Source organism: Muscardinus avellanarius, assembly GCF_963383645.1.
Source record: "Muscardinus avellanarius genome assembly, chromosome: 2".
Classification (NCBI taxonomy): Eukaryota; Metazoa; Chordata; class Mammalia; order Rodentia; family Gliridae; genus Muscardinus; species Muscardinus avellanarius.
In genome coordinates, this window is record NC_137787.1 from 35,365,710 (window position 1) to 35,393,615 (window position 27,906).

Consider the following 27,906-nt stretch of genomic DNA (forward strand, 5'->3'; position numbering starts at 1 on the left):
CAAATTAACAAAGAGCTCAGCATCTTCTTCCCTTCCTCCAAGTTTCAGGTTGTCCATTGACTTATAATCACTACTTGTCAATAAGAAGCAAAGAATCAAGATATTTACAATGACCATATATATTTACAAACAAAGCCCTAATGTCCCAATATACCACAGTGCTTAGAAAAGGAAGCCCCCAAAATATAAAGTCACCATGAGGTGAACAGCATTGATATTGGGATCCCATTCCTGTACTTTGTATCTCCTAAAACTGAAAAGAACAAACAGATAAAATTTTATTCACTGTTTATATCAACCAAGATATTTATCCTTTAGATAACAAATTTTAACTATTAAATTCATTCAAGTATAATTAATGTTAGAATTAGATAATAATTATGTATTTCAAGGAATAAGATGAAAAGTACAGGAATAGTTATTCCCATTGACTGATTTTGGACTTCAGCTGAAACAAGATGCAGGCTGTGCAGATACCTGGTCCTCATTCATTTCTGTCAGTAATTTGTTGGCAAGGTCTTTCTCGTTCTTGTCTGCCACCTTATTGTTAGCATTTAAAAATAGCTGTTAAAAATAGAGACAAGAATAATGGAGAAAGAACATTAAATTGTTACCTATAAGCAGATGAAACCTAAATGGATTTCCGTGTCCATTTTCTTTGGGAGGGGAAGAGAAGGTTTGGGGATTGAACCCAGGGGCATTCTACCTCTGGGCTACACACCAGCCCTTACTATTTGCTTTTTGATAAGTTGCTGAGAGTCTTACAAATTGCTTAGGCTGACTTAGAAACATGAGATCCTCCTGTCTCAACTTCTCAAATACTGGGATTATAGGTGTCTACCACCAAGCCTGGTTGGATTGCACCTCTCCTAAAAACCAATCCAAGAATTCATTTGTGTAGTGTATCACTTCTAGAAACTGAAAGTTATTTGCTTTTTAGAAAACAAACTAGTACTAGTTACTGTAAGTATGTAATTATCATAGATATATTTACCTTAAAATTCAAAGTCACTAAAATAATAAATGACAGCAATAAACTAGTTAGTATTGCTAATTTCTTTAAGAATCATAGTGGCACATGCATATCATTCCAGTATTTGAGAGGCTAAGAGAGAAGGGTCTCAAGATTGAGAAGAGCCTCTGCAAGTAATGAGCCTCTCATCAACTTAGTAAAAAGCATTTCAAAATAAAGAATAAAAAATAGGCCTGGGGGTGTAACTCGAAGATAAAATGGCCCTGGTTTAATCCCCAGTACAACAACAACAAAAAAAGGAAAGTCATAAGAGAGAGATTAATAATACTATAGTAAATAATAAAGTAAGTTTCTGCTCTTTAATTATAAAGAGGTCTTTCTGGAAATACTTCTCAGAGTCTCAAATAAGCTAATGTGTATTTTGACAAAGTAGGTCAGTGTATACAGTATTTACCAAATTTATCTAACTACACATTTTATCAAAATGTCATATAACAGTATTTTCCAAAGTCATCAGGAGTTGAACTTAATATATATTAGTTTGTATTCTATTTAGGTAGACTGGAATTACATATGTTATACATGTAGATTATGCTCTTCTGACTGAAAAAAGGAATCAAGTATTTTAATTTTAGTATACAAAACTAAGCATACCAAAATGCTTTGACCTCTACCTACCATAGTGTGAATGAAGGGGAAAATAATTCAAATGAGAGTGAAAGAAGAGAAAGTTACATTTATGTATTTATGTATTTGTTTATTTATTTATTTGGTAGTAGGGATTGAACCCAAGAATATTCTACCTCTGAGCATATCCCAAGCCCATTTTTATTCTTTCTTTTGAAACAAGGTCTCACTAAGTTGCTGAGAGCCTCACAAGTTGCTAAGGCTGGCCACGACTCTGAACTTGTGGTTCTCCTGTCTCAGCCTCCTAAATACTGGGATTACAAACCTCAGCCACCATGCCTGCCTCAGAAATGTACATTTAGAAAGAAATGAAACTCGGGTGTGGTGGTGCAGTTTTGCAATCCCAGTATTTGGGAGGAAGATTGCAAGTTCAAAGACAGCCTTAACAATTTAGTGAGACCATGTTTCAAAATAAAGACTAAAAATAAGGCTGACGGTATAGCCTGGAGTAAGAATGCCCTGGGGCTCAAATTCCAGAGAGAGAGATAGATAGAGATAGAGATAGAGATAGAGAGAGAGGAAGGGAGGGATGGATGGATGGAGGGAAGAAGGAAGGAAGGATTTAAAAACATTCTAAAAGAGGCGTGGTGGTCCATGCTTGTAATCCCAGTATTAGGGAGGCTGAGACAGGAAGATCACTGTTAAAGGACAGCCTCAACTACTTAGTGAGGCCCTTTGCAACTCAGTGAGACCCTGTTTCCAAATGAAGAATAAAAAACAGGGCGGGGGTGTAACATGGAGAAAGAATATCCCTGAGTTTCATTCCCAGTACCCCCCCCACACACACTCACACAAAATAGTCCACTATTTAGTATGAAACATAAAGACTTTTACAAGCCGGACATGGTGGCGCACGCTTATAATCCCACATTTGGGAGGCTGAGACAGGAGGATTATGGTTCATGGACAGCCTCAGGTACTATATAGTGAGGTCCTTTACAACTCAGTGAGATCCTATTTCAAAATAAAGAATAAAAAATCGGGCTAGAGTTATAGCTCCCTGGGTTCCATTCCCAGTCTGTTCGTGTGTCTGTCTGTCTGTCTGTCTGTCTCTCTCTCTCTCACACACACACACACACACACACACACACACACACACACACACACACCACAAAAGACTTTCACAGAGTTGTAAGAGATACCATGGAGGTCAAAAATATGAACCTATTTAGCCGGGCGTGGTGGTGCACACTTGTAATCCCCACACTTGGGAGGCTGAGACAGGAGGATCGCACAGGTTCGAAGCCAGCCTCAGCTTCTTAGTGAGGTTCTCAGCAACTTAGTGAGACCCTGTTTCCAAATAAAATATAAAATGGGTCTGGGAGTATAGCCCAGAGGTAGAAAGCCTCTGGGTTCCACCCCCAGTACTACCAAAAAAAAAAAAAGTACCTATTTAAATCTGGCAGAACCATAAAATATTACAGTCATTAAAAAGAAAAACAAGCCGGGCGTGGTGGCGCACGCATGTAATCCCCGCGCTTGGGAGAAGGAAACAGGAGGATCGTGCAGGTTCGAAGCCAGCTGTGCTGGTGTAAAAGACCCTGTTTCCAAAAATAAAATAGGTCTGGGAGTGTAACCCAGAGGTAGAAGGGTTTCCAGGAACCCCAGTACCACCACCACCACCAAAAAAAAAAAAAAGAAAAACAAACAGGAAAGAAAATATTTCACATAGCTATAAGAATGTCAAGGGGACAAAGAAGCAAGAATAAACATATCTTGTTTAAGGAACCATACACGATTTAATAAAGGTTTATGTAGGAAAGGCTGAACAGAGACGACCATCCAGACTTCTTACTGTCTTGTATAAATCATGGTAAAAAGACTTGACAGGTCAGACATGGTGGTCCACACTTGTAATCCCAGCATTTGGATGGCTGAGACAGGACAATTGTGGTTCGTGGACAGCCTCAGCTACTTATTGAGGCCCTTTGCAACTCAGTGAGACCCTGTTTCAAAAACAAAGAATAAAAAATAAGGCTGGGGGTGTAGCTCAGGGGTAGAATGCCCCTGGGTTCCATCCCCAATACCACCACCAAAAAGAAAAGACTCGTCAAGGGTGGTGGCAGATGTGTATAAAATCCCAGTACTTGGGAGGCTGAGATAGGAGGATCTCAAGTTCAAGGTCTGCTTGGGTGATTTAGTGAGACCCTGTCTCAAAATTAAAAATAAAAAGGGCTAAGGCTCAATGGTTAATAGTGCCCTGGGGTTCAAGCCCAAGTACCACATACACACTAAAAAAACGGATTGACATATGACATCAATGTGTTTAACAGATGTTTGGGGTTCGGTACGGAAGATGAAATATTGAAAAAGCAATGAACAATAAAGAATATATTACAATAATCTAAAAAAATTAGACCCTGAAATAAAGCAGTGACACTGGAAATGAAAAACTGCATTTGAGATATTTAAACAGCAAAATCATCAGACTTGGCATGATACGCAGACATAGAGGATGAGAAAAGCAGAAAAAGCCTATACCCCTTGAGAAACCAGTTAGAAACTGCCTCTGACATAAATTGGGAATACAGAAGAAGTAAATGTGAGGATGAAGCAGGAGAGAATGAAAGAGTAAGGGATTATCTGTTTCATTTTAGATGTGATAAATCTGTGAAGAGTTTAATTTGATCTGTACTAGAAACAAAAAATTCGGGGATTATGCCCCAAAACACACACATAGTTGAGACTATCCAAGGGATAAGCAAATTAAGAGGGATTAAAAAAAATGCCGGGCGTGGTGGCGCACGCTTGTAATCCCCGCGCTTGGGAGGCAGAGACAGGAGGATCGCGCAGGTTCGAAGCCAGCCACGCGTGCTGGCTTAGGAGACCCTGTTTCCAAATAAAAATAAAAATGTAAAAATACATCTGGGAGTGTAGCCCGGAGGTAGATGGGCTTCCAGGAACCCCAGTACCACTAAAAAAAAAAAAAAAAAAAAAAAAAAAAAAAAAAAAAAAACCCAAACCCAGGGCCAAATAGGCAATGCCAGAATTTTCACTTTATTTTACAAATATAACTATCCCCAACCTTTTTTTTTTTTTTTTTTTTAACCTCTGGGCTATATACCCAGACCTATTTTGTATTTTATCTGGAAACAGGGTCTCACTAAGTTGCTGAGAACCTCACTAAGTAGTCGAGGCTGGCTTCGAACCTGTGTGATCCTCCTGTCTCAGCCTCCCAAGCGCGGGGATTACAAGTGTGAGCCACCATGCCCGGCTTGCCTTATTTTTCATAATGACTATTTAAAATTTTTTAGTTGATGCATAAAACAAAAATTGGATCCCCAACCATTTTAACTTGTTTGGTTGTTATAACAGGGTCTAAGTGGCCCAGGCTGACCAGAAAAATTGCAATTCCTCTCCTTCATCCTCCAAATTACTGAGATTACAGGTATGCGCCACTACTGCCAGCAAGACCAGCACTTTTAGAAAGAGGGGGTTAATGATGGGTGTGGTGGAACATGCCAGTAATTCCAGTACTTGAAAAGACAAGACAGAAGGATCATAAAGTCGATGCCAGTGCACAGTAACTTAGCCATATCTTGTTTTATTTGTTTGTATGTTTGTTTTATTTTTGTATGTGTATGGCACTCTAGTTTGAACTTGAGCATTCTACCTTTTGTGTGTGTGTGTGTGGTGCTGGTGATTGAACCGAGGGGCATTCTACCTCCAAGCTATAGCTACAGCCCAATTTTTTTGTTCTTTATTTTGAAACAGGGTCTCACTAAGTTGCAGAGTACCTCACTAAGTAGCTGAGGCTGGCCATGAACCCAGATCCTCCTGTGTCAGCCTCCCAAGTATTGGCATTACAAACGTGCACCACCACACCTGGCTGCAAACTACCTTTGAGCTACATACTCAGCCCTATTTCATTTTTTATTTTGAAACAGGGTCTCACAAGTTGCTGAGGACCTTTCTAAGTTACTGAGGCTGGCCTCCATCCTATGCTTCTCCCAGTTCAACCTCCCAAGTACTGGGATTCAGGTGGGCACCAACACACCTGGCTGTAAAACCCTGTTTTCAAAGAAAAAATAAAAAGAACTGGGGGTGTAGCTCAGTGGTGTAACACCCCTTGGGTTTAATTTCTAGCACAAAAACAAAAAAATGTTTCAAGAGGGGATGATCAAGCCGGGCGTGGTGGCGCATGCTTGTAATCCCCTCACTTGGGAGACAGGAGGATCGCACAGGTTCCAGCCAAAAATCAAACTAAAGCCCATTACATTTGGAAACAAGAAAGTATACAAGAACCTTGATTAAAACAATTTTAGCTGGGTGTGGTGGAGCAAGCTTGTAATCCTCGCGCTTGGGAGGCGGAGACAGGAGGCTCGCGCAGGTTCGAAGCCAACCGCGCTGGCTTAAGAGACCCTGTTTCCAAATAAAAATAATATAAAATAGGTCTGGGAGTGTAACCCGGAGGTAGAAAGGCTTCCAGAAACCCCAGTACTACACACACACACACACACACAAAAAAAAAAAAAAAAAAAAAAAACAGTTTTAAGTGGGGCGTGGTGGCAAATGCTTGTAATCCCAGCATTTGGGAGGCTGACATAGGAGGCTTGTGGTTGCAGACAGCCTCAGCTACTTAGTAAGGCCCTTCGCAACTCAGTGAGACCCCGTTTCAGAAATTAAAAAAGGCTAAAAAATAGGGCTAGAGGTGTAGCTCAGAGTTGCAATGCCCTTGGGTTCCATCCCCTATACCGCAAAATAAATAAATAAATAAATAAATAAATAAATAAATAAGCAAGGAAGGAAGGGAAGGAAGGACGGAAGAAAAGAAAGAAAAACAGACAGACAGACAAAGAAAAAATAGGGCTGGGGGTGTATCTCAGAGGTAGAATGCCCCTGGGTGCCATCCCTAGTACCACAAAAAATAAAAATAAAAAATAAAATAAAGTCTTTTTATTTTTCTCAAACCTGCAATTCTCCTGTCTCAGCCCCTCACGTACTGGGATTACAGGTGTGTGCACCACCACTCCAGCCAATTCAGATTTTTATATTTATTTAAAACTTCTAAAAGCCAGGAATGGTGGCACAGGCTTATAATCCCAGTACCTGGGATGCTATGACAGGAGGACTACAGGTTCAAAGCCAGTCTCAACATTAGAATGAGACCCATCAGCAACTTGGCCCTGATGAGCTGGGTGTAGTGGCACACACTTGTAATCCCAGATTTTGGGAAGCTGAGATAGGAGGATTGTGGTTAGCCTCAGCTACTTAGGCTCTTTGCAACTCAGTGAGACTCTGTTTCAAAATAAAAATAAAAAATAGGACTGGGGATGTACGTTGGAGGTAGAATGCCCCTGGGTTTCATCCCCAGTACCGCATAAAAGAAAAAAAAAAAAGGCCCTTGAAGGTTTGATCACTACTACCACAAAAAAATCAATCTCTCTCTCTCTCTCTCTCTCTCTCTCTCTCTCTCTCTCTCTCTCTCTCACACACACACACACACACACACACACACACACACAGCAGGGGTTTAATATATATAATGGTCATAAAAGGAATAGATAAAGCCACTATTCTGGCCTAAGTTTTTCAACAGTTTCCTAACTGGTCTATGTTCATACAGTAGCCAAAGTAAAAGAAAAAGAAAAAATTTTTTGCTTGTTTTTTTAAAAAGGAGGGGATCTCCCTATGTTGTGCAAATTGGCATTGCACTCCTGGGTTCAAGCGATCTTTCTGCCTCAAACTCCCAAGTAGCTGAGATTATAGGTCTTTGCCCCCATGCCCAGATCACAGTAATCTTAAAATGTAAGACATATCTTATTCAAACTTTATGTGGTGACACACACTTGTAATCCCAGTATTTGGGAGGCTGAGACAGAAGGATTACAAGTTCGAGGACAGCCTCAGCAAATAGTGAGATTCCGGTTAACTTAGTGAGAACCTGTTTAAAAAAAAAAAAAAAAAAAAAGCCGGTGTGGCACACACTTGTAATCCCAGCATTTGGGAGGCAGAGACTAAACGATCACAGTTCGTGGACAGCCTCAGCTACGTAGCAAGGCCCTTCACAACTCAGTGAGACCCTGTTTCAAGAAAAAGAGGAAAAAAATAGGGCTGGGGGTGTAGTTCAAAAATAGAACCGTAGCACAACACAAACAAACAAACAAACAAAAATATGGCTGGAAGTGTAGCTCAGAGGTACAATGTCCCAGGTTAAATCCCTAATGCCACACACACACACACACACACACACACACCAAAGACACCAACTAAAACCTTCCACTAGTTTCCCATTGCCAGAAATCAATCCAAAATATCCACTAGCAATCTAGGTACAATTCACTGAAATCCTCATATGGCCTCTAAGATCATATGTAATTTAGCTTTTGGCTTCTTCTATAATCTTTTTTTTTTTTTTTTCTGTACTAGAGATAGAACCCAAGGGCATTCTACCTCAAAGCTATACTCCAAGCTCGATTTTTTATTCTTTATTTTGAAACAGGGTCTCAATAAGTTGCAAAGGACTTCCCAAAGTAACTGAAGTTAGCCACAAACTGCAATCTTCCTGTCTCAGCCTTCCAAATGCTGGGATTAAAATAGCACACCACCACACCAGGCTCTATAATTTTTTCTCTAGCCACACAGCCTACATTTTTTGTTCCCCAAATACACTGAGTGCTTCCACTTCAGAAACTTTGGTATTCTGACTTGAATGATCTGATATTTATGTAGCTTGGCACACTCATTTCTTACACATCTCTGCTCAAATGTCTCCTGACCAGAGTTTTTCATCAGCCCACGTACATACAAAAGCAATATGTGTTTCCTTCTAGGAATGCCCTAACCCTTTTACCCAGTGGATTGCTTTCTTTTCTTTTTGGTACCTAAAGTTGAATTCAGAAGCATGAGACCTCCAAGTTATACCCTCAGTCCTATTCTTGTTTTGTTTTTTAAAACAGGGTCTCAGCCAGGCGTGGCGGTCCATGCCTGTAATCCTAGTACTTGGGAGGCTTAGACAGAAGGATAACAGTTTTTGTTATTTCTTACACAAAAATATCATTAAATAAAACAATCTGAGATAAAGTAATAGGTTTACACTGAGAAATCCATGTGTTTTATCTACTACTCTCTACAATCAGTAGTATACATTTATCAGATATGTATTGTGGAGTCAGATTTCTGGACTGGTAGAAGACAGCATTTTCAACTGAATTGTTTTTTATAGAACTGCAGGCAAAATCTTGAGCATCTTAGTATGTTGTGACACAAATGGCAAGCCATGAAATCAGAAGCAAAACCGGCGTGGTGGTGTACGCTTGTAATCTCAGCATTTAGGAGGCTGAGACAGGAGGATCCGGGTTTGTGGCCAGCCTCAGCTACTCAGTGAGGCCCTCTGCAACTCAAGTGAGACCCTGTTTTAAAATAAAGAACTAAAAAATAGGGCTGAGGTTGTAGCTAAGAGTTAGAATGCTTCTGGGTTCCATCCTTAGTACCACAAAAAAGAAAAAAAGAAATCAGAAGCAACTTTAAAGAGCCTCAAGTATAAAAACAAACAAACAAACAAACAAATAAATAATAAAGGTTTTAAATATATTCCTGGGTAAAATAAAAAAATAAAATATTTCATGAACTGAAATGCTCATAAAACAAATTTGCATTGGAGCCAGGTGTGGTGGCGCATTCTTTTAATCCCAGTGTTTGGGAAGCTGAAACAGGAAGATCGCACAGATTAAAAGCCAGCCTCAGCTAATTAGTAAGGCTCTCAGCTACTTAGTGAGACCCTATTTCCAAATAAAGTATAAAAATCGGTCTGGGAGTATAGCCCGGAGGTAGAAAAGTCCCTGGGTTCCACCCTCAGTACCACCAAAAATTTTAAATTAAAAAAATAATAAATTTACTTTCAGTTTTACTATCTTTAAAGTATTTAGAGAATTACAAATGACTCAATACTAGTTTCAATCAAGATAACACCTGATTATATAATTAAATATAAACAGATTATAAATATTTAGTAATATCATGCTCAAATTTGAATCAAAACAGAAACAAAACTAAACAAAGCTTTTTAAAATCAAACATAATAATAATAGAAAAGTACCTTGCAGTTCTGTAGCAATCGTATAAGATGTTCAAAGCAATTACTGTTAAGAAAAATGGCCTGAAGAACAGGCCTGTCTGTGCAATCCAACATGGCTGTGATGGTATCTAGAAGAATAAAAGCAATATGATCATTGTCAAAGAGGAAATTTGGAGTCATACCAACATTCACTCTAATAATTTCTTTAGGTAAAGACTGAACCAAGGGACATTCTAACACTGAGCTAAATCCCAAGACCATTTTATTTCTTTATTTTGAAACATGATTTCAAGTAAGTTGCTGAGGCTGGCTTCAACCCTTTGATCCTATCTAAGCCTCCCAACTACTAGGATTACAAGTGTGCACTATGATGCCCCGATAACTCTAATCTTTTTTTTTTTTTTTTTTTTTTGTGTGTGTGTGTGTGTGTGTGTGTGTGTGTGTGTGTGTGTGTGTGTATGGTACTGGGGATAGAACCCAGTATACCTCAGAGCTATACCCCTAGCCCTATTTTTTATTCTTTATTTTGAAACAGGGTCTCACTAAGTTGCAGAGGGCCTCACTAAGTAGCTGATGCTGGTTGCAAACCTGCAATCCTCCTGTCTCAGCCTCCCAAGTATTATGAGGGCACCACCATGCCCAGCTACTTTAATCAGCTTAAATTTTGGCTTTTGGGTTGAGAGAACAGAAGGAGGTTAATTAGACAGTAAAGATGAAGAAGAGAAAATAAAATCTATGAGACAGGAGGATCATGGTTTGAGGACAGCCTCAGCTACTTAGCAAGGTCCCTGGCAACCCATTGAGACACTTGTTTCAAAGAAAAGAATAAAAAATAGGGCTGGAGGTGTAGCTTAGAGGTAGAATGCCCCTGGGCTTCATCCTCAGTACCACACACAAAAACTCTACTATTAATATTCAATAGAAAAAGTGAACACTTTTATAAATTATAATTTAAAACTTTTTAAATTTTAGCACTGGGTGTGGTGGTGCACACTTGTAATCCCCGCACTTGGGAGGCAGAAACAGGAGGATCACACAGGTTTGAAGCCAGCCTTGCTGTTCTAAGAGACCCTAATTCCAAATAAAAATATAAAATAGGTCTGGGAGTGTAGCCCGGAGGTAGAAGGGTTTTCAGGAACCCCAGTACCACAAAAAAAAAAAAAGTAAGTTTAAATTTTACATATGACTGATATTTTCCAGAGATTTAGTTGTTCTTCTATTAACTAGACTTAACAGTATAGCCAACCATTGTGTCCAATTTACTATTAATAAGCAACAACTTGGTATACTTGATAATAGTTTCATTTACATTATATATTTTGGTACTAGATTGAATCCAGAGGGATTCTATCTCTGAGCTCAACCGATACCCTTTTCATTTTGTAATTTTATTTTATTTTTATTTAATTAATTAATTAATTTATTTATTTATTTATTTTTGGTGGTACTGGGGTTCCTGGAAGCTCTTCTACCTTCAGACTACACTCCCAGACCTATTTTTACATTTTTTTATTTGGAAACAGGGTCTTCTCAGCCAGCGCGCACGGCTGGCTTTGAACCTGCACGATCCTCCTGTCTCTGCCTCCCAAGCGTGGGGATCACAAGCGTGCGCCACCATGCCTGGCCATTTTGTAATTTTAAACAGTGTCTTGCTAGGTTGTTAAATATCTCACCCTGTTGTGAGGCTGGCCCCAAACCTATTAGCCTTTCTCATCCTCTCAAGTACTGGAATTACAGATGTGTACCACCATGCCTGACCCATTTCCTCCTGAAAAGATATCCTCATTCAGAAATCAAAGGACACCTTAGCATAGGTAGGTAGTAAGATAGTCTCTATAAAAATGAATAAGTAAATAAATAAACAAACACATACAATGAAGCTGAACATGGTGGTATGGTGGCACATGCTTATAATCCCAGTACTTGGGAGGCTAAGACAGGAGAATCACATCTTCAAAGCCAGTCTTGACAATTTAGCAAGACTTTCCACAATTTAATGATACTCTTTTTCCAAATAAGAAATAAAATCAGGCTAGGGGATGTAGCTCAGAGTCTAGTAGAATGCCTCTGACTCAAATCCTCAGTACCAAAAACCAAATAAGGAAAAACAAACTCACAATAAACATAAAATATGCGCCGGGCGTGGTAGCGCTTATAATCCCCCGCGCTTGGGAGGCTGAGACAGGAGGATCGCACAGGTTCGAAGCCAGCCTCAGCTACTTAGTAAGGCTTTCAGCAACTTAGTGAGACCCTGTTTCCAAAAAAACATAAAAAAGGTCTGGGAGTATAGCCTGGAGGTAGAAAGCCTCTGGGTTCCACCCCAAGTAACCCCCCCGCAAAAAAAATACATGCTATAAAATTATAAAAACTATGTAAGATGAATATTATTTTCCTATAGAAACAATGTAACAAATAATTTCAGTAAGATTATAATGCCCAATATTTCTTTTTTGTGTGTGTGGTACTGGGGATTGAACCTGGGGCATTCTATCTCCAAGTTACACTCCTAGCTTATTTTTTATTCCTTTTTGTTTCTTTGTTTGTTTTTTGTGGTACTGGAGGTGGAACCCAGGGGCTTTTCTACCTCCGGGCTATACTCCCAGACCTATTTTATATTTTATTTGGAAATAGGGTCTCACTAAGTAGCTGAGGCTGGCTTCGAACCTGTACGAACCTCTGTTTCAGCCTCCCAGCACTGGGATTACAAGCATGAGCCACCACACCCGGCTCTTTTTTTGAAAGAGGATCTAAGTTGCAGAGGGCCTCACTAAGTAGCTGAGGCTGGCTGCGAACCTATGATAGTCTGTCTCAGCCTTCAGAATACTGGGATTATTGGCTTGGCGTGGTGGCGCACGCCTATAATCCTTGCGCTTGGGAGGCTGAGACAGGAGGATTGAGGCCAATGAAGACCTTCAGCAACTTAGTGAGAGCCTTAAAAAAAAAAATACTGGGATTACAAATGTGTGCCACTATACCTGACTGATGTTCAATATTTCTAAATTGATACCATACATTTATGAATCTACATACCAAACAATTAATGTTTATTATGTATGGGTGGTAGGACATATAGATTTTCTAGTTTCTTTTTCTTATGTTAAGTTCTTAGTTTTAACTATAATGACAATATTTTGCGTCTATCTAACATAGGAATAAAATAAAACGTTTTATTTATTGTTGCCAAGTGTGGTTGTGTGTGCCTGTAATCCCAGTATTGAGTGGCTGAGATAAGAGTAACACAGGTTCAAGGTCATCAGAGTAACATAGTGAGACCCTATTCCAAAATAAAATATAAAAAGACATACAAAGAGGCTCCAAAGAAAAACAAAAACAAGACTCCTATAGAAAACAGATGTTGAAGTGACCTCCACAAACATGTTAAAGAAACATACAAAATCTATCATAAGCAGCTGGATGCTACTTATACATGTGGTGCATGCCTGTAATCTAGGCTACCTGTAAGGATGAGACAGGCAGATCTCAATTTAAGACCAGCCTGGCCAACTCAGCAAGACAATGTTTTAAAATAAAAAATAAAAAGAGCTGGTAATTAAAGCTTGGTGGTAGACAACCCTTGAGTTCAATGCCCAGTAGTGCAAAAAACAAAAAAAGTATCATAAGTAAAACACTAAGAATGATACTTTCAAAAAATTTATTCTTAGCCAGGCGTGGTGGCGCACGCTTGCATCCCCGCACTTGGGAGGCTGAGACAGGAGGATCACGCAGGTTCAAAGCCAGCCTCAGCTGCTTAGTGAGGCTCTCAGCAACTTAGTGAGACCCTGTTTCTAAATAAAAATATTAAAAAATGGGTCTGGGAGTATAGCCCGGAGGTAGAAAGCCTCTGGGTCCCACCCCCAGTACCACCAAAAAAAAAAAAAAAAAAAAATTATTCTTCCTAGGATTTTAAAGTCATAGCTGACTTTTCTTTTTGACAGATATTTTAAGTATCTGTTGTAATTCAGGATTATGAGTGTGTGTGTGTGTGTGTTACTGGAGACTGAACCCACAGGTGTTCTATATCTGAGCTATACCCTCAATACTATTTTATTTTTTATTTGGAAACAGGGTCTCACTAAGTTGCTGAAGGCCTTGCTAAATTGCTAAGGCTATCCTCCAACCTCTGATTCTCCTGTCTCAGTCTCCCAAGTACTGGGATTACAGGCATGGGCCACAAGCGACTTACACTTTTTTTTTTTTTTAAATAAAGTTGTTATTTACTTTTTTTTTTTCTTACTTTATTTGGAAACAGGGTCTCACTAAGTTGCTGAGAGCCTCACTAAGTAGCTGAGGCTAGCTTCGAACCCGTGCGATCCTCCTGTCTCAGCCTCCCAAGCACGGGGATTACAAGCGTGAGCCACCATGCCCGGCTGCAACTTACACTTTCAAAAAAGAAACACATTTGACTCTGTTGCTACTAAAAACAAAGGATATTGTGGATAAAATTAATTCCATATTAATATTTTGGAAATCAAAATCTAAACAATGTCAAGTTACCTGAATTAAACAACCAACATTTTCCATAGAATGATCCTGTATCTCAAAAGAAAGTGGAAATATAAAAGCAAAAATAAGACTCAAAAAAAAATATCTTTAACAAATACTTACTAAGCATTTTGATCTGTAAAGCTATAAACCGGCTCTCCCACTGTCTTGACCTTCTTTGATTTGGTAAAGCTGAATGATCTGAATTTAGCAATTTAAAGTAGTTCTCCAAAATTGTACTGGTTTCCACTTGTCGCTGGTCAGAGCTGCTAGCAAGAAGAATATGTACCACTTCTGTAAGGCACTTCAGAGTGAGGTCCACCTTTCTATCCACTTCTTCAGGATTTCCATCCTCCCAGGAATCACAATCTGCCAAAACTCGCATAAGAACTTCCATGGTGGCTGGAGATATTGCCTGCAAAGCATTCCTCTGTAACATTAAAGACAAGAAAAATGAAACTAAATATAACTGAGGCTCTATATGTTTTTCAATAGTAAAGAGAATAAGTTTGCAGGCAACTTCTAAGAAGTCAAGAAACATTTTTTGACAGACACCCTGGTATTTTATATATATCCAATCTTCTCTTCCTTACTACTAACAGAAAACTCACTTTCCAACCTCCTTGGTAGATAAGAATAACCATGTAACAATTCTGCTCAAGGATTTATGGCAAAGGACTAAGAAGGTATCACCTTACAAATAAAAAGGGAAAGACCCTTCCTTTACTCTTGGGCCTTTCACATTCTTCCAGACTAGTATGCAGAGAAAAGGTTTTGAGGCATCTTTATATCATGGAGAAATCAGAACAAGAATTAAATTAGCAGCCTAGAGAGAACAGAATAGAAATATCAAAGAACTATAGTTCTCAATCTTTTTTTGTACCAACCCACACCTACCCATATCTGAATTCCTTAACCAAGAATATAAAAATAAATTCAATTTGGTTAAATCTTTATTGAGTTTTCTGTAGCAGATACACCCTAACTGATTTAGGTATATAGAATGACTGGCCTGGTTCTAACTTTTTTTTTTTTTTGGTGGTACTGGGGATGGAACCCAGGGGCATTCTACCTCTGAGTTACCCCTATTTTATTCTTTTATTTTGAAACAGGATCTCACTAGGTTGTGGAGCATCTGGCTGTGAACCTACAATCTTCCTGTCTCAGCCTTCCAAGTATTGGGATTGCAAGTGTGCACCACCACACCCAGCCTGTTTCTAATTCTACAAACACATTTCTGAAACTTAGTAATTGGTAGCTCTATCATTGTGACCCACAAAAATCAGAAACAAGCAATATGTACTTCCCTAGAGAGTTAAAGTGAAATATAATGAAACACAATCACTATGCAATATCATCTGCAAGTAATAGCCTTTAAGTAATAGGGGTTATTATCAATATAAGAAGTAATATTGGTGATAATAAGTAGTACTATGGAAAAAACTGCTAAGCGCCCACCTAACATTCAGTCTCCCTTAGTTTCTTTTTTTATTTTTTCGAGGTACTGGGGATGAAATCCAGGTGCATTCTACCTCTGAGCTACACCCCCAGACCTATTTTGTATTCTTTATTTTGCAAAGGGCCTCAACTAAGTAGCTGAGGCTGTCTGCGAACCGAGATCCTCCTGTCTCAGCCTCTAAAATGCTGGGATTACAAGCATACACCACCATACCTGGCTCAGTTTCCTTATTTTTAATAAAGAAAATTTTAAATTTAAATAAGAAAATTATTAAATATGTAAATACTTAAGTTAATTATTACCTATCGATTGATTGAGGTACTGGGGATTTAACTGAAAAGCATACTGCCACTAAGCTGTATATACCCACAGTACTTTTTATACTTCTGGCCCTGTTTTACTTTTTGTTTTGAACTGGTCTTGCTGGGTTGCTGAAAGGCCCACTAAGTTGCTGAGTCTGGCTTTAAATCTGTGATTCTCCTGTCTCAGCCTCCAAAGTACTGGTATTATAATTCTGCACCACCACACCTACCTCCTTTTTTTTTTTCTTTTTTTTTTTTGCGGTACTGGGGATGGGACCCAGAGGCATTCTACCTCCGGGCTACACCCCCCAGCCCTATTTTATAATTTATTTAGAAACAGGGTCTCACTAAATTGCCAAGAGCCTCACTAAGTAGCTGAGGCTGGCTTTGAACCTGTGTGATCCTCCTATCTCAGCCTACCAAGTGCTGGGATTACAAACGCGCCACCACGCTCGGCTCCTACCTCTTTTTTAAATTTTTTTTTTTTTTTTTTTTTGGTGGTACTGGGGTTCCTGGAAGCCCTTCTACCTCCGGGCTACACTCCCAGACCTCTTTTTTACATTTTATATTTGGAAACAGGGTCTCCTAAGCCAGCGTGCGCGGCTGGCTTCGAACCTGTGCAATCCTCCTGTCTCTGCCTCCCAAGCGCAGGGATTACAAGCGTGTGCCACCACACCCGGCTCTTTTTTAAATTTTGAAACAGAGTCTTGATAAATTGCTGAGGCTGGCCTCGAATCTATTATCCTCCTCCCTCAGGCTCTCAAGTCCTGGGATTACAGGCCTGTGCCACCATGCCAGGCTCCCACTTTTCTCACTTCCTTCATCTTTGTGCCCAAAGGTCAACAGGATGACTAGAATTCCAGGAGCTATCTCATATTGTGAGAGTCAATAGTAAAGATAACAGATTGACAATCAGAAGGAATCCAGTCCCTGAAGATCCTAGAGCCACCAGATTGACTCGGGACTATTTGCTGCTTTTGTATATGCTGAGAATTAAACCCAGGGCACTTGTACATGTTGAGTACACACTCTATCACTAAGCTACTCCCCCAGCCCCACAACTAATTTTTATTTCTCTCTTTTTTTTTAAATACTGGGAACATAACACAGAGGCATTCTATCTCTGTGCTACATCTCCAGGTCTTCTTAAATTAAAAAAATTTTTTTTTTTATTTTGGTGGTACTGGGGCTCCTGGAAGCCCTTCTACCTCTGGACTACACTCCCAGACCTATTTTTATATTTTTATATTTGGAAACAGGGTCTCTTAAGCCAGCAAGGCTGACTCCGAACCAACGTGATCCTCCTGTCTCCGCCTCCCAAGCGCCACCACACCCAGCAAATTTTTAAAATTTTGAAATAGGGTCTCAATAAACTTCTAAGGGCCTTGCTAAGTTGCTAAGGCTGGCCTTGAACATGCCATTACCCTGTCTTAGCTTCCCAAATACTGGAATAAAATATGTGTGCCACTAAACCTGCCTCACAACTTTTTTGTCTTTAAGAGGGAAAAGTAAACTCACATAAGCTGTTATAATCTTATTAGCTGCTACTTATAGCAAATAATAAATCTAGCTGGTATGATTGTGATTTACTTAGTTTTTACAAAAGCATGAAATTTATTAAGTGCTTTACTTACGTGTCCTTTAGTCCTTACAACTATACTATATCATTATATACATATTATAAATAAACTAAAACACATGTAAATAGTTTGTCTAAGGTCAAATAATTAGTTTGAAATAGACAATTCAAACAGTCTCAAAGCCTTTGTGGGTTTTGTTTTGTTTATTTTGGCACTGGGATTAAACTCAGGGGCATTCAACTACTGAACTACTATAGTCCCAGTCCTATTTTATTATTTTGAAACAGGGTCTTGCTAAGTTGCTGAAGCTGGCCACAAACCTGCAATCCTGTCTCAGCCCCCCCAAATACTTAGATTAACAGGCATGTACCACTGTGCCCAGAAAAGGCCTTGCTTTTAGTATAACACAAAACAGAAAAAAAGGTTTTTTGGTGTGCATTCACAGATCTAAAGAATATGCCAAAGGAAAGCCCAGCGCAGTGCTCTGTGAAAGGAGAGATAGATAGATAGATAGATACAGGGGATAGAACCCAGGGGAATTTTACCTTTGAGCTACACCCCCAGACCTATTTTTTTTTCCTTTTAATTTTGAAACAGGGTCTCACTGAGTTGCATAGGGCCTCGCTATGTAGCTAAGGCTGTGATTCTCCTATCTCGATTCTCCTATCTCAAGCCTCCCAAATGCTGGGATTACAAGCCTGCACCACCACACCTGGCTAGTTTTTCTGTTTTTTATGATATCATATTTCTGTCTTCAGATCTTCAATTTATCTAAATTTCCTTAAGTCCACTGAACAAGCAACCTTCCAACTTTGATATAAATCTAGAGCTATGCCCTAAAGATAAAAATCTGACAAGACTAAAGAAGGCCAGCTCCATATTAATGGATTAGAAGCCTCCACACTGTCAAGAAAAAAACCCTCCCTAAATTTATCTGGAGATGCAATATAATGACAGCAGATACGTGTATGAAAATAAAAGGCTGATTCTGAAATTCAGTTGGAAATATAAAGGATCTCCAAGAGTCAAAGCTCTTTTCTTAAAGAACAAAGTTAGAGTACTCATATAAACTAATTCCAATATTTATAAAAAGCAACAGAAATCAGCTTTATCAAATGGCCACAGGGAATACAGTACAAAAACACAAAAGAGTTAAGAACTGAAAATCTATGGCTTAAGAAAGCATACAGAATGTTCTTTCTTAATTATAATTCTGTTGCCAACTAGTGGTTATACTAAAAGTTTAGCTGAGACAGCTAGCTTTTAAGATGCTCAATTTAGAAAATAAAATTACTAGATATTATTTTGTGTAATAAAAAAAAATAGAGGCTGAGACAGGAGGATCGTGGTTCTCAGACAGCCTCAGCTACTTAGTGAGGCCCTTTGCAACTCAGTGAGACCCTGTTTCAAAATAAAAAATAGGGCTGGGGGTGTGGCTCAGAGGTAGAATGCCCCTGGGTTTAACTCCCAGTACTGGAAAAAAAATAAAATAAAATAAACAGTTGAGTTTGTTGAAACATGAATAAAAAGTGTGAATATGAGTTGAGTAATTAAAGGCAGACAGAAGAGTGACTTAATTCATAAGTCTTTGGAAGCCAAATGCTAGAATTTGATTCCATCAGGTCAACTAACAGGGTTGATTTCCTCTAACTCCATAAAGCATAGGTTCCCAAAGCAGGTGATACTGGCCCATGGAGCACGAATGAAGAAAGTATAGACTCATAAAAGAATGCAAAATTTGTCACTGAAATCTTTCTGTTTATTCACTTTAAAAAGATAGAGGTATAGCTCAGAGGTAGAAGGCCCATGGGTTCAATCCCCAAATTCATTCCTTTCCTTTCCCTTTCCCTTTCTTTCTTTCTTTCCTTTCCTTTCCTTTCCTTTCCTTTTCTTTTCTTTTCTTTTCTTTTCTTTTCTTTTCTTTCCTGTCTGCCTGCCTGCCTGCCTGCCTGCCTGCCTGCCTGCCTCTCTTTCTCTCATGCACGTAGATATCCAGGGAGGCACTTTCTTTTTTCCCCCTGAAAAGGAGGGGTAAGCTAAATAAGTTTGGGAGCCTCTGCTCTAAAGTAAGAATTAGTAGCTGAAAGCTAACACAAATATGAACTTACAGTACAAAAACATTACTTCATAATTTGTCAGTGCTGATATTATTTAGGTTTTTAGAAGAAAATAAAAGAAGTTTAGTTTTAAAACAAGATATAAACTCAAAAATATTTGTATGGTTCAGTAAGTTATAAAAAGACAAAGAATACATTTATAATTCATGGAAACCTGTTTGCACTGTTAACTATTACTTATACATTAACTTTTAACACTGTCCTCACCTGCCCACCGGCTACAATGGCTCCAAAGAGATGCAGTAAGCAACACTTAAGACTTTCCTTGAGATGTTCACTTTCCTGAAAACATTCTGTGAATATAATACATAATAAACAAATAAATAAGATTTCTCTTTCATAACACAATTTATCTCTAAGGAATGTATAAAATTAAAACATGAAATACTATTTATAAAAAGGCTAAAATGTGTCAAATGGCAAAGTTGAAAAGTCACAGGAAAGGGAAACAAACTTTCTTTCAAGTAATAGTTTAGGTATTTTATTTATATCCCACAATACTTGATTTAAGATTTCTTGATCAGCTGGGCATAGTGGCCCACTCTTGTAGTCCCAGTACTTGGGAGGCACAGACAGGAGGATCGTGGGTTCATGGCCAGTACAGCTACTTAGTGAGGCTCTTCACAATTTAGTGTGACCCTATTTCAAAATAAAGAATAAAAATTAGGGCTGGAGGTGTAGCTCAGAGGTTGAATATCCTTGGATTCAATCCCTATGCCAAAAAAACTTTTTTTTCATGACCCCTTTTAGAAAGTCAGAAGTTACTATCTTGCTTGAAGTCTCATGGGTAAGTATTGGAGCTAGGAATTAACCCAAAACCTGATATAAAAATAAAATTTTTATTACTAAAATTATCTCATTAATTTAAGGGACTTTTGAAAGAGTGGGACAAAAAGATTTCCTAGAGCCAAGCATAGTGGTGCATACTTGTAATCCCAATCAATACTTGGGAAGCTGAGACAGGAAGATCACAGGTTCATAGCCAACCTCAGCTACTTAGTGAGGCACTACACAACTTAGTGAGACTCTGTTTCAAAATACAAAATAAAAAATAATGCTGGAGGTGTTCCTCAGATGTAGAATGCTTCTGGGTTCAATCTCCAGGTCCGGAAAAATAAATAAATAAATAAATAAATAAATAAATAAATAAATAAATAAATAAAAGATTTCCTGGGTCTACTCCAGGGCCAATAATACCAATAGACCAGTAAACTTTTTTTTTTCCTTTTGTTTTCTTTTCTTTTTTGGTGCTTGGAATTGAACCCAGGGGAATAATACCTTCAAGCTACACCCCAGCCTAATTTTTATTTGGAAATAGAGTCTTGATAGGTTGCTTAGAGTCTTGTAAGTTGCTGAGGCTGAGTTCAAATCTACAATCTTCTTGTTTCAGCCTTTCAAGTACTCAGATAATGGGCATGTACCAACATATATACCATAAACTCTTATTTAACATTGTAAAAAAAAATTTTTTTTTTTTTTGCAGTACTGGGAATGGAACCCAGGGGTATTCTACCACTGAGTGACATCCCCAGCCCTATTTTTCAGATTGTTTTTAGTTATTGAAAAAGGGTCTGAATTACGAAGAGCCTCGCTAAGTAGCTGAGCCTGTCCATGAACTATAATCCTCGGTCTCTGCCTCCCAAATGCTAGGATTACAAACGTGTGTCACCATGCCTCTCCTATTTTGTCTTTTTTTTTTTTTTTTGGTTGTACTGGGGTTACTGGAAACCCTTCTACCTCCGGGCTACACTCCCAGACTTATTTTATACATTTTTATTTGGAAACAGGGTCTCTTAAACCAGCAAGGCTGGCTTCGAACCTGCACGATCCTCCTGTCTCAGCCTCCCAAGCACGAGGATCACAAGCGTGCGCCACCACGCCCAGCTTAATTTTTTAAATATTATAAATGTACATGGCAACAAAAAAATAAAATAATGTTAAAAATATGACAAGGAGCCGACACAATGGCGCACACCTGTAATCCCAGAACTTGGGAGGCTAAGACAAAGGTTCACAGGTTGGAGGGTAGTCTCAGCAATTTAGCAAGACCCTCAGCAACTTAGTGAGACCTTGTTTCAGAACTTAAAAAATAAAATGTGCTAGGCGCAGTGGCACAGGCCTATAATCTCAGCACTTAGGAGGCTGAGACAAGAAGATCAAGGTTCAAGGTGAGTGGTAACTTAGTGAGATCCTTTCAAAATGGAAAAAATAGGACTTGGGGTATAACTCAGAGGTAGAATGTCCCTGGGTTCAATCCCTAGTACCAAAAGAAAAAAAAAAAAAAAAAAAGAAAAGAAAAACTTGACAAGGAAAAATAAGTCTATCATGAGTGAATGGTTCCAGGATACTCATCTCAGGATACCAAAACTCATAGAAGCACAAGTCTCTTATATAAAATAGAGCCAGGTGTGGAGGCACATACCTGTAAGCCCTGTAATTGTAAGGCTGAGACAGGATTGCAAGGTCCAAGTCAGCCTAGGCTATTTTGAGAGACCCTGTCTCAAAATAAAAAATAAAAAGGGCTGGGGTACAGCTCAGTGATAGGGTGTCATTGAGCTTAATCTCTAGTGCCACACACACATACACACACACATAAAATTAAAAAACAATCTCTGGATTACTTATAAGGCTTAAGACAATGTAAATGCCAAGTAAATAGTTGTTACATGCACTTTAGAGAATGATAACAAGAAAATAGTTTGTAGCCAAGTGTGGTGGCACATACTTGTAATGACAGTTAATACGTGGGAGGCTGAGACCTCGAGGAGGATCACAGGTTAGCCTCACCAAATTAGTGAGGCCTTCCACAATTTATTTTATCATTATTATTATTATTGGTGGTACTGGGGTTCCAGGAAACCCTTCTACCTCTGGGCTACACTCCCAGACCTATTTTATATTTTTATTTGGAAACAGGGTCTCTTAAGCTAGCGAGGCTAGCTTCAAACCAGCACGATCCTCCTGTCTCTGCCTCCCAAGGGCAGGGATTACAAGCATGCGCCACCACGCCTGGCCTGGCCCTCCACAATTTAATGAGACTCTGTTTCAAAATAAATAAATAAAATAGGGCTGGGAGTGGAGCTTGGAGGTAGAATGCCCCTGGGTTCCATCCCCAATACCACACACATACACACACACACACACAGTTTGTACATGTTCATGTTCAGTACAGACACAAATTTTTTCCTAATCTTTTTTTTTTTTTTTTTTTTTGGTGGTGGTACTAGGGTTCCTGGAAGCCCTTCTATATCTGGGCTACACTCCCAGGCCTTTTTTTTTTTTAAACAGGTTCTCTTCAGCCAGGAAGACTGGCTTCGAACCTGCGCGATCCTTTTGTCTCCACCTCCCAAGTGTGGTCCGAATCATTTTTAAAGTACATAGTTGAGTCTGAAAATGTAGAATTCATAGGTACAAAGGGCTAACTATAATGAAGCATACATTTTAGTTTTTTAACTTAAATGGATAGTATCAAATCTTAATACATACATCTACTTCATTTTTTTTTTTTTTTTTTTTTTTTTTTGTGGTACTGAGGTTCCTGGAAACCCTTCTACCTCCAGGCTACACTCACAGACCTATTTTATGCTTTTTATTTGGAAACAGGGTCTCCTAAGCCAGTGCGGCTGGCTTCGAACCTGCACAATACTCCTGTCCCCACCTCCCAAGCACGGGGATTACAAGTGTGAGCCACCACGCCCGGCTACTTCATTCCTTTTTATGACCAGAAAGCATATACCACTACAAAAAATACATATATTTAACCAGTTCTCTACTGATAAACTGTTATACTTTTCCTTTTTTTTTTTTTTGAAGATTTAAAGAAGTTTATTAAAAAGACAGAAATACAGAAAATAGAAATAAAGAAAATAGTCACAGCCCCATGCCAAAATGGCATGAGGGGGGAGGGTGGCCCGGGCCAACTCACCACTCCCTATATTTTTCCTTTTGATGATAATACTGTAATGAATCTCATTTTTCATACACCATCATACACTTAGGCAAGACTAGAATAATGAAATTATTTTTAATTTTACAAAACTTTAGCAAAAAAATAGCTTTTAGCTGGGCGTGGTGGCTCATGCTTGTAATTCCAGCGCTTGGGAGGCTGTGACAGAAGGATTGCACAGGTTCAAAGCCAGCCTCAGCTACTTAGTGAGGCTCTCAGCAACTTAGTGAGACCCTGTTTCCAAATAAAATATAAAACAGGTCTGGCAGGCCGGGCATGGTGGCGCATGCTTGTAATCCCCACGCTTGGGAGGCGGAGACAGGGGGATCGCGTTTGTTCGAAGCCAGCCTCGCTGGCTTAAGAGACCCTGTTTCCAAATTTTAAAAAATATAAAATAGGTCTGGGAGTGTAACCCGGAGGTAGAAGGGTTTCCAGGAACCCCAATACCACCAAAAGAAAAAAAAAAAATTGGTCTGGGAGGATAGCCCAGAGGTAGAATAAGTAAAGCCCCTAGGTTTCACCTCTGATAACACACACACAATAAAAAATAGCTTTGAGGTAGACTATAATTAAAAATCAAGTCATTCCCACTATATCAGAATAACTGGCACTACATATGCCTTCCTGCTATAAAGCAAACAAAACAAAACAAAAAAACTAGAAAAAATAGGCTCCAGTCAGAAAACTTTGATATACAATAGAAAAAAAAAAAGAGAGAGAGAACCCAAGGATCACCTCAGATTTCTATTCAGAGACAAATTCTGAGAAAATGCACATAAAAGAAAAATCGTAAGAGAACAAGGCTATTTGTTGAGAAACAGAAAAATTAATGTCTGGCAGGACTAGGCAAAACAAATTTGTGAAGCAGAATACTTGAGTGGAGAAAGCCACACAAAGTGCTCCAGAAATATGCATAGGACTTGCTTTGTATCTGAATATTAATCCTCACACGATAGTGTGAGATTCTACAAGATGGGCAAACAACTACAAAGAGGCTGTAAGCTAAATAATTTCCAATTTTACACAGAACTGGAATATAAAGTTCTACTTAGCCACAGTGGACACACAAAGCAATAGATATAAAGAATTGAAAAAGATATGCTATATAATCTCTAATTAGAAGATTTCTGAGGTAGGTATATTAATATTTAACAAAGCAGACAGGAATTATTACCATAGGCAAGGAAGAACATTTCATTGCAAAAAATAGCCCATGTAAATAAAACAATATATTTTCTTTCTGAAACAGAATCATATTACAATGTAACAAAAATAAAGATTTCTGGAGTCCCTTTTCATGAAGATGGCATCAAAAATGAAGAAAACCCTTACTCCCCACAAAGTCAAAGCCAAGCAAAAGCTTTGAAGTACAAGAAGGTGCTAAAAGATTTATAGTCACAAAAAGAAAAGATCTGAAGTCACCCACCTTCAGTAGCCTAAGAAACTGCAACCCAAAGGCAGCCCAAATAGGCTCAGAAGAGCACCGCCACAAGAAACCAGCTTGATCACTACACTTCAATAAGATCCCCTAATTACAACAGAAAAGGAGACAATAACACACTGGTGTTCCTTGTGAATATCAATGCCAATAAGCACAAGATCATACAGAAAAAGCTCTACAAAACTGAAATAGCCAAAATCAACACCCTGATTGGGTCTGAAGGAGAAAATAGGCATATGTTCTAGTAAAATGCTATAGATGTTGTCAACAAAATTGTGTTCTGTGTCCAGTTGGCTAAGTTAAAATACAATCATGCACCATGTAACAACATTTCCATCAACTACACACTGCATAGGCCATGGTGGATCCATAAAATTCTAAGGAAGCTATCTTGGCATGATGGCACATGTCTATAATCCCAGTACTGGGATGCTGACAAAGAAAGATCACAGATTTTGAGCCAGCCTCAGCAGGTTAGTGAAGCTTTCAGAAACTTAGTGAGACTCCATTTCGAAATAAAAAATAAATTTGGCATGGTGGCACACACTTGTAATTCCAAAATGACAAGAAGTTAAACTACTGTACTTCTTTCATTTTATAGGACCACACAACAGAGCTATTCAAAGAGAAAATAATTCTGAAGACAATTCAGAGATCAATAGGGCTGCCATTCCCATCACAGACCAAGAGGGCAAGGCTGTTTTCTCCTCCTACATTTCAAAGGTTAGGGCCACTTCATAGGTTTCAGAAGGATAGCATTATCCCACCAGGTGCTTCCAGGGTAGATACATCCTCAGACAGCCATGTGGGCCCTAAGAGAAAACTCAAGAGCTAGCAGGAGTGACACTAACACTCAGAGGACAGAGAAATGAGCCAAAGAGGGTCATTCCTAAGTCTTAAAGTCTAGTGGAATTTGTTTTACCATGTTTATACTTGCCTGGAACCTGTCACCCCTTTCTTCCTTCTATATTCTCCCTTTTGAAATGAGAATGTATATCCTATGCCTGCCCCACCACAGTAAACTGGAGGCACACAAATTATCTGGTTCATAGGTCCATAGCCAAAGAGGAATTGTGATTCAAGATGATTACACCTTGCCCAAAATGGTAGTACATGCCTATAATCCCAGAGTTTGGGAGGTTGAGATAGGAGGAACAGGTTGGAAGCCAGCCACAGCAATTTAGTGAGATTTTGTTTCAAAATAAAAAGTAAGCCAGGTGTGGTGGCACACACTTGTAATCCCCGTGCTTAGGAGTCTGAGACAGGAGGATCGTGCAGGTTCAAAGCCAGCCTCAGCTGGCTTAAGAGACCTTGTTTCCAAATAAAATATAAAATAGGTCTGGAAGTGTAGCCCGGAGGTAGAAGGCCCCTGGGTTCCATCCCCAGTACCACCAAAAATAAATAAATAAATAAATAAATAAATAAATAAATAAATAAATAAATAAATGGCTGAGAGATAACCCCAGTACTTGGGAAGCTGAGACAAGAGGAATAGGTTCAAAAAAGCCAACCTCAACAACTTAGCAAGGTCTTTCTTTTTTTTTTTTTTTTTGTACCAGAGATGGAACCAAGGAGCTTCTACCTCTGGGCTACACTCTCAGGCCTATTTTATATTTTATTTGGAAATAGAGTCTCACTAAATTGCCGAGAGCCTCACTAAGTAGCTAAGGCTAACTTCAAACCTTAGTAATTCTCCTGTCTCAGCCTCCCAAATACTGGGATTACAAGTGGCACCACACTTCACTTTTTTAAAATTTTTTATTGATGCATTATATTCATACATCATACTGAGGTAAAAAACTTGTGTGTACATACATGTACACATCACTGATTTAACCCCTACCCAACACACTTCACTTAAGACCCTGTTTTTTTTTTATTGTTTTTGTTTTGTTTTGTTTGAGAGAGAAAGGAAGCTGGGGATGTAGCTCAGAAGTAGAGTGGCCCTGGGTTCAATTCCCAGTACCACAAAAAAAAAAAAAAAAGAAAGAAAGAAAGAAAAGGAAAGAAAAGAAAACCAGCTCATCAAAAAGAGAAAAAAATAAAACTCATCTAAAAGAAAAACTTGAAGGGCCTAGTGGCGCACGCTTGTAATCCCAGCATTTGGGAGGCTGAGACAGGAGGGCTGCAGTTCAAGGCCAGCCGCAGCTACTTAGTGAGGCCCTCTGCAACTCAGTGAGACCTTGTTTCAAAATAAAGAATAAAGCCGGGCATGGTGGCGCACGCTTGTAATTCCAGCATGCGGGAGGGGGATTGCAGTTTGCAGACAGCCTCAGCTACTTAGTGAGGCTCTCTGCAACTTAGTGAGACCTTGTTTCAAAAATAAAGAATAAAAAATAGGGCAGGGGGTATAGCTCGGAGGTCAAATGCCCCTGGGTTCCACCCCCAGATCCGCAAATAAAATAAAATAAAATAAAGAATAAAAAATAGGGCAGAGGGCATAGCTTGGAGGTAGAATACCCCTGGGTTCTGTCCCCAGACCCATAAACAAACAAACAAACAAACACACTGAGTAAATTAATTAAAAGGGTGAACAATAAGAACAACAATCACAGAGAAACACAAATCAACTACTCCAGTGACATACTAATAAACAACTTTAGACTTAGAAATTCATAAAGGTGAACTAAGGTCAGAATCAGAGTAAAAATAAAGAATAATCAGAGTAAGATAAAAACCAAGGCAAAAGGAATTAATAAGAGTTACTTACGATAAAAGAAAGGAACAAACTCCACTGTGAGAGAAGCTGGTTTGTATTTTTGTCTGCTCTTTTCCACAGAACTAAGGATTCGTCTATCATTTTAAAAAAAAGTTAATAACAAATTATAACTCGGCAGGTAGAGATGGCACAATTACAAAAACAATTATAAAACATATTTAACATTTTACTTTTTTGTGTGTA

General features: G+C 38.9%; 1 protein-coding gene across 2 annotated transcripts in view; it reads right to left on the bottom strand.

Annotated features, from left to right (window-relative positions):
• Positions 1 to 27,906, bottom strand: part of NBEAL1 (neurobeachin like 1) — a gene marked incomplete at both ends in the record, with an annotated part of 229,171 nt that overhangs the window by 150,726 nt on the left and 50,539 nt on the right. The window contains 5 exons of one of the 2 annotated variants that reach the window (XM_080689756.1): positions 478 to 564; positions 9,699 to 9,805; positions 14,283 to 14,589; positions 19,825 to 19,910; positions 27,715 to 27,797. In XM_080689756.1, coding sequence (XP_080545882.1) covers positions 478 to 564; positions 9,699 to 9,805; positions 14,283 to 14,589; positions 19,825 to 19,910; positions 27,715 to 27,797 — 670 coding nt within the window. The remainder of the gene's footprint in view (positions 1 to 477; positions 565 to 9,698; positions 9,806 to 14,282; positions 14,590 to 19,824; positions 19,911 to 27,714; positions 27,798 to 27,906) is intronic. The other variant, XM_080689757.1, reaches the window with a different exon arrangement.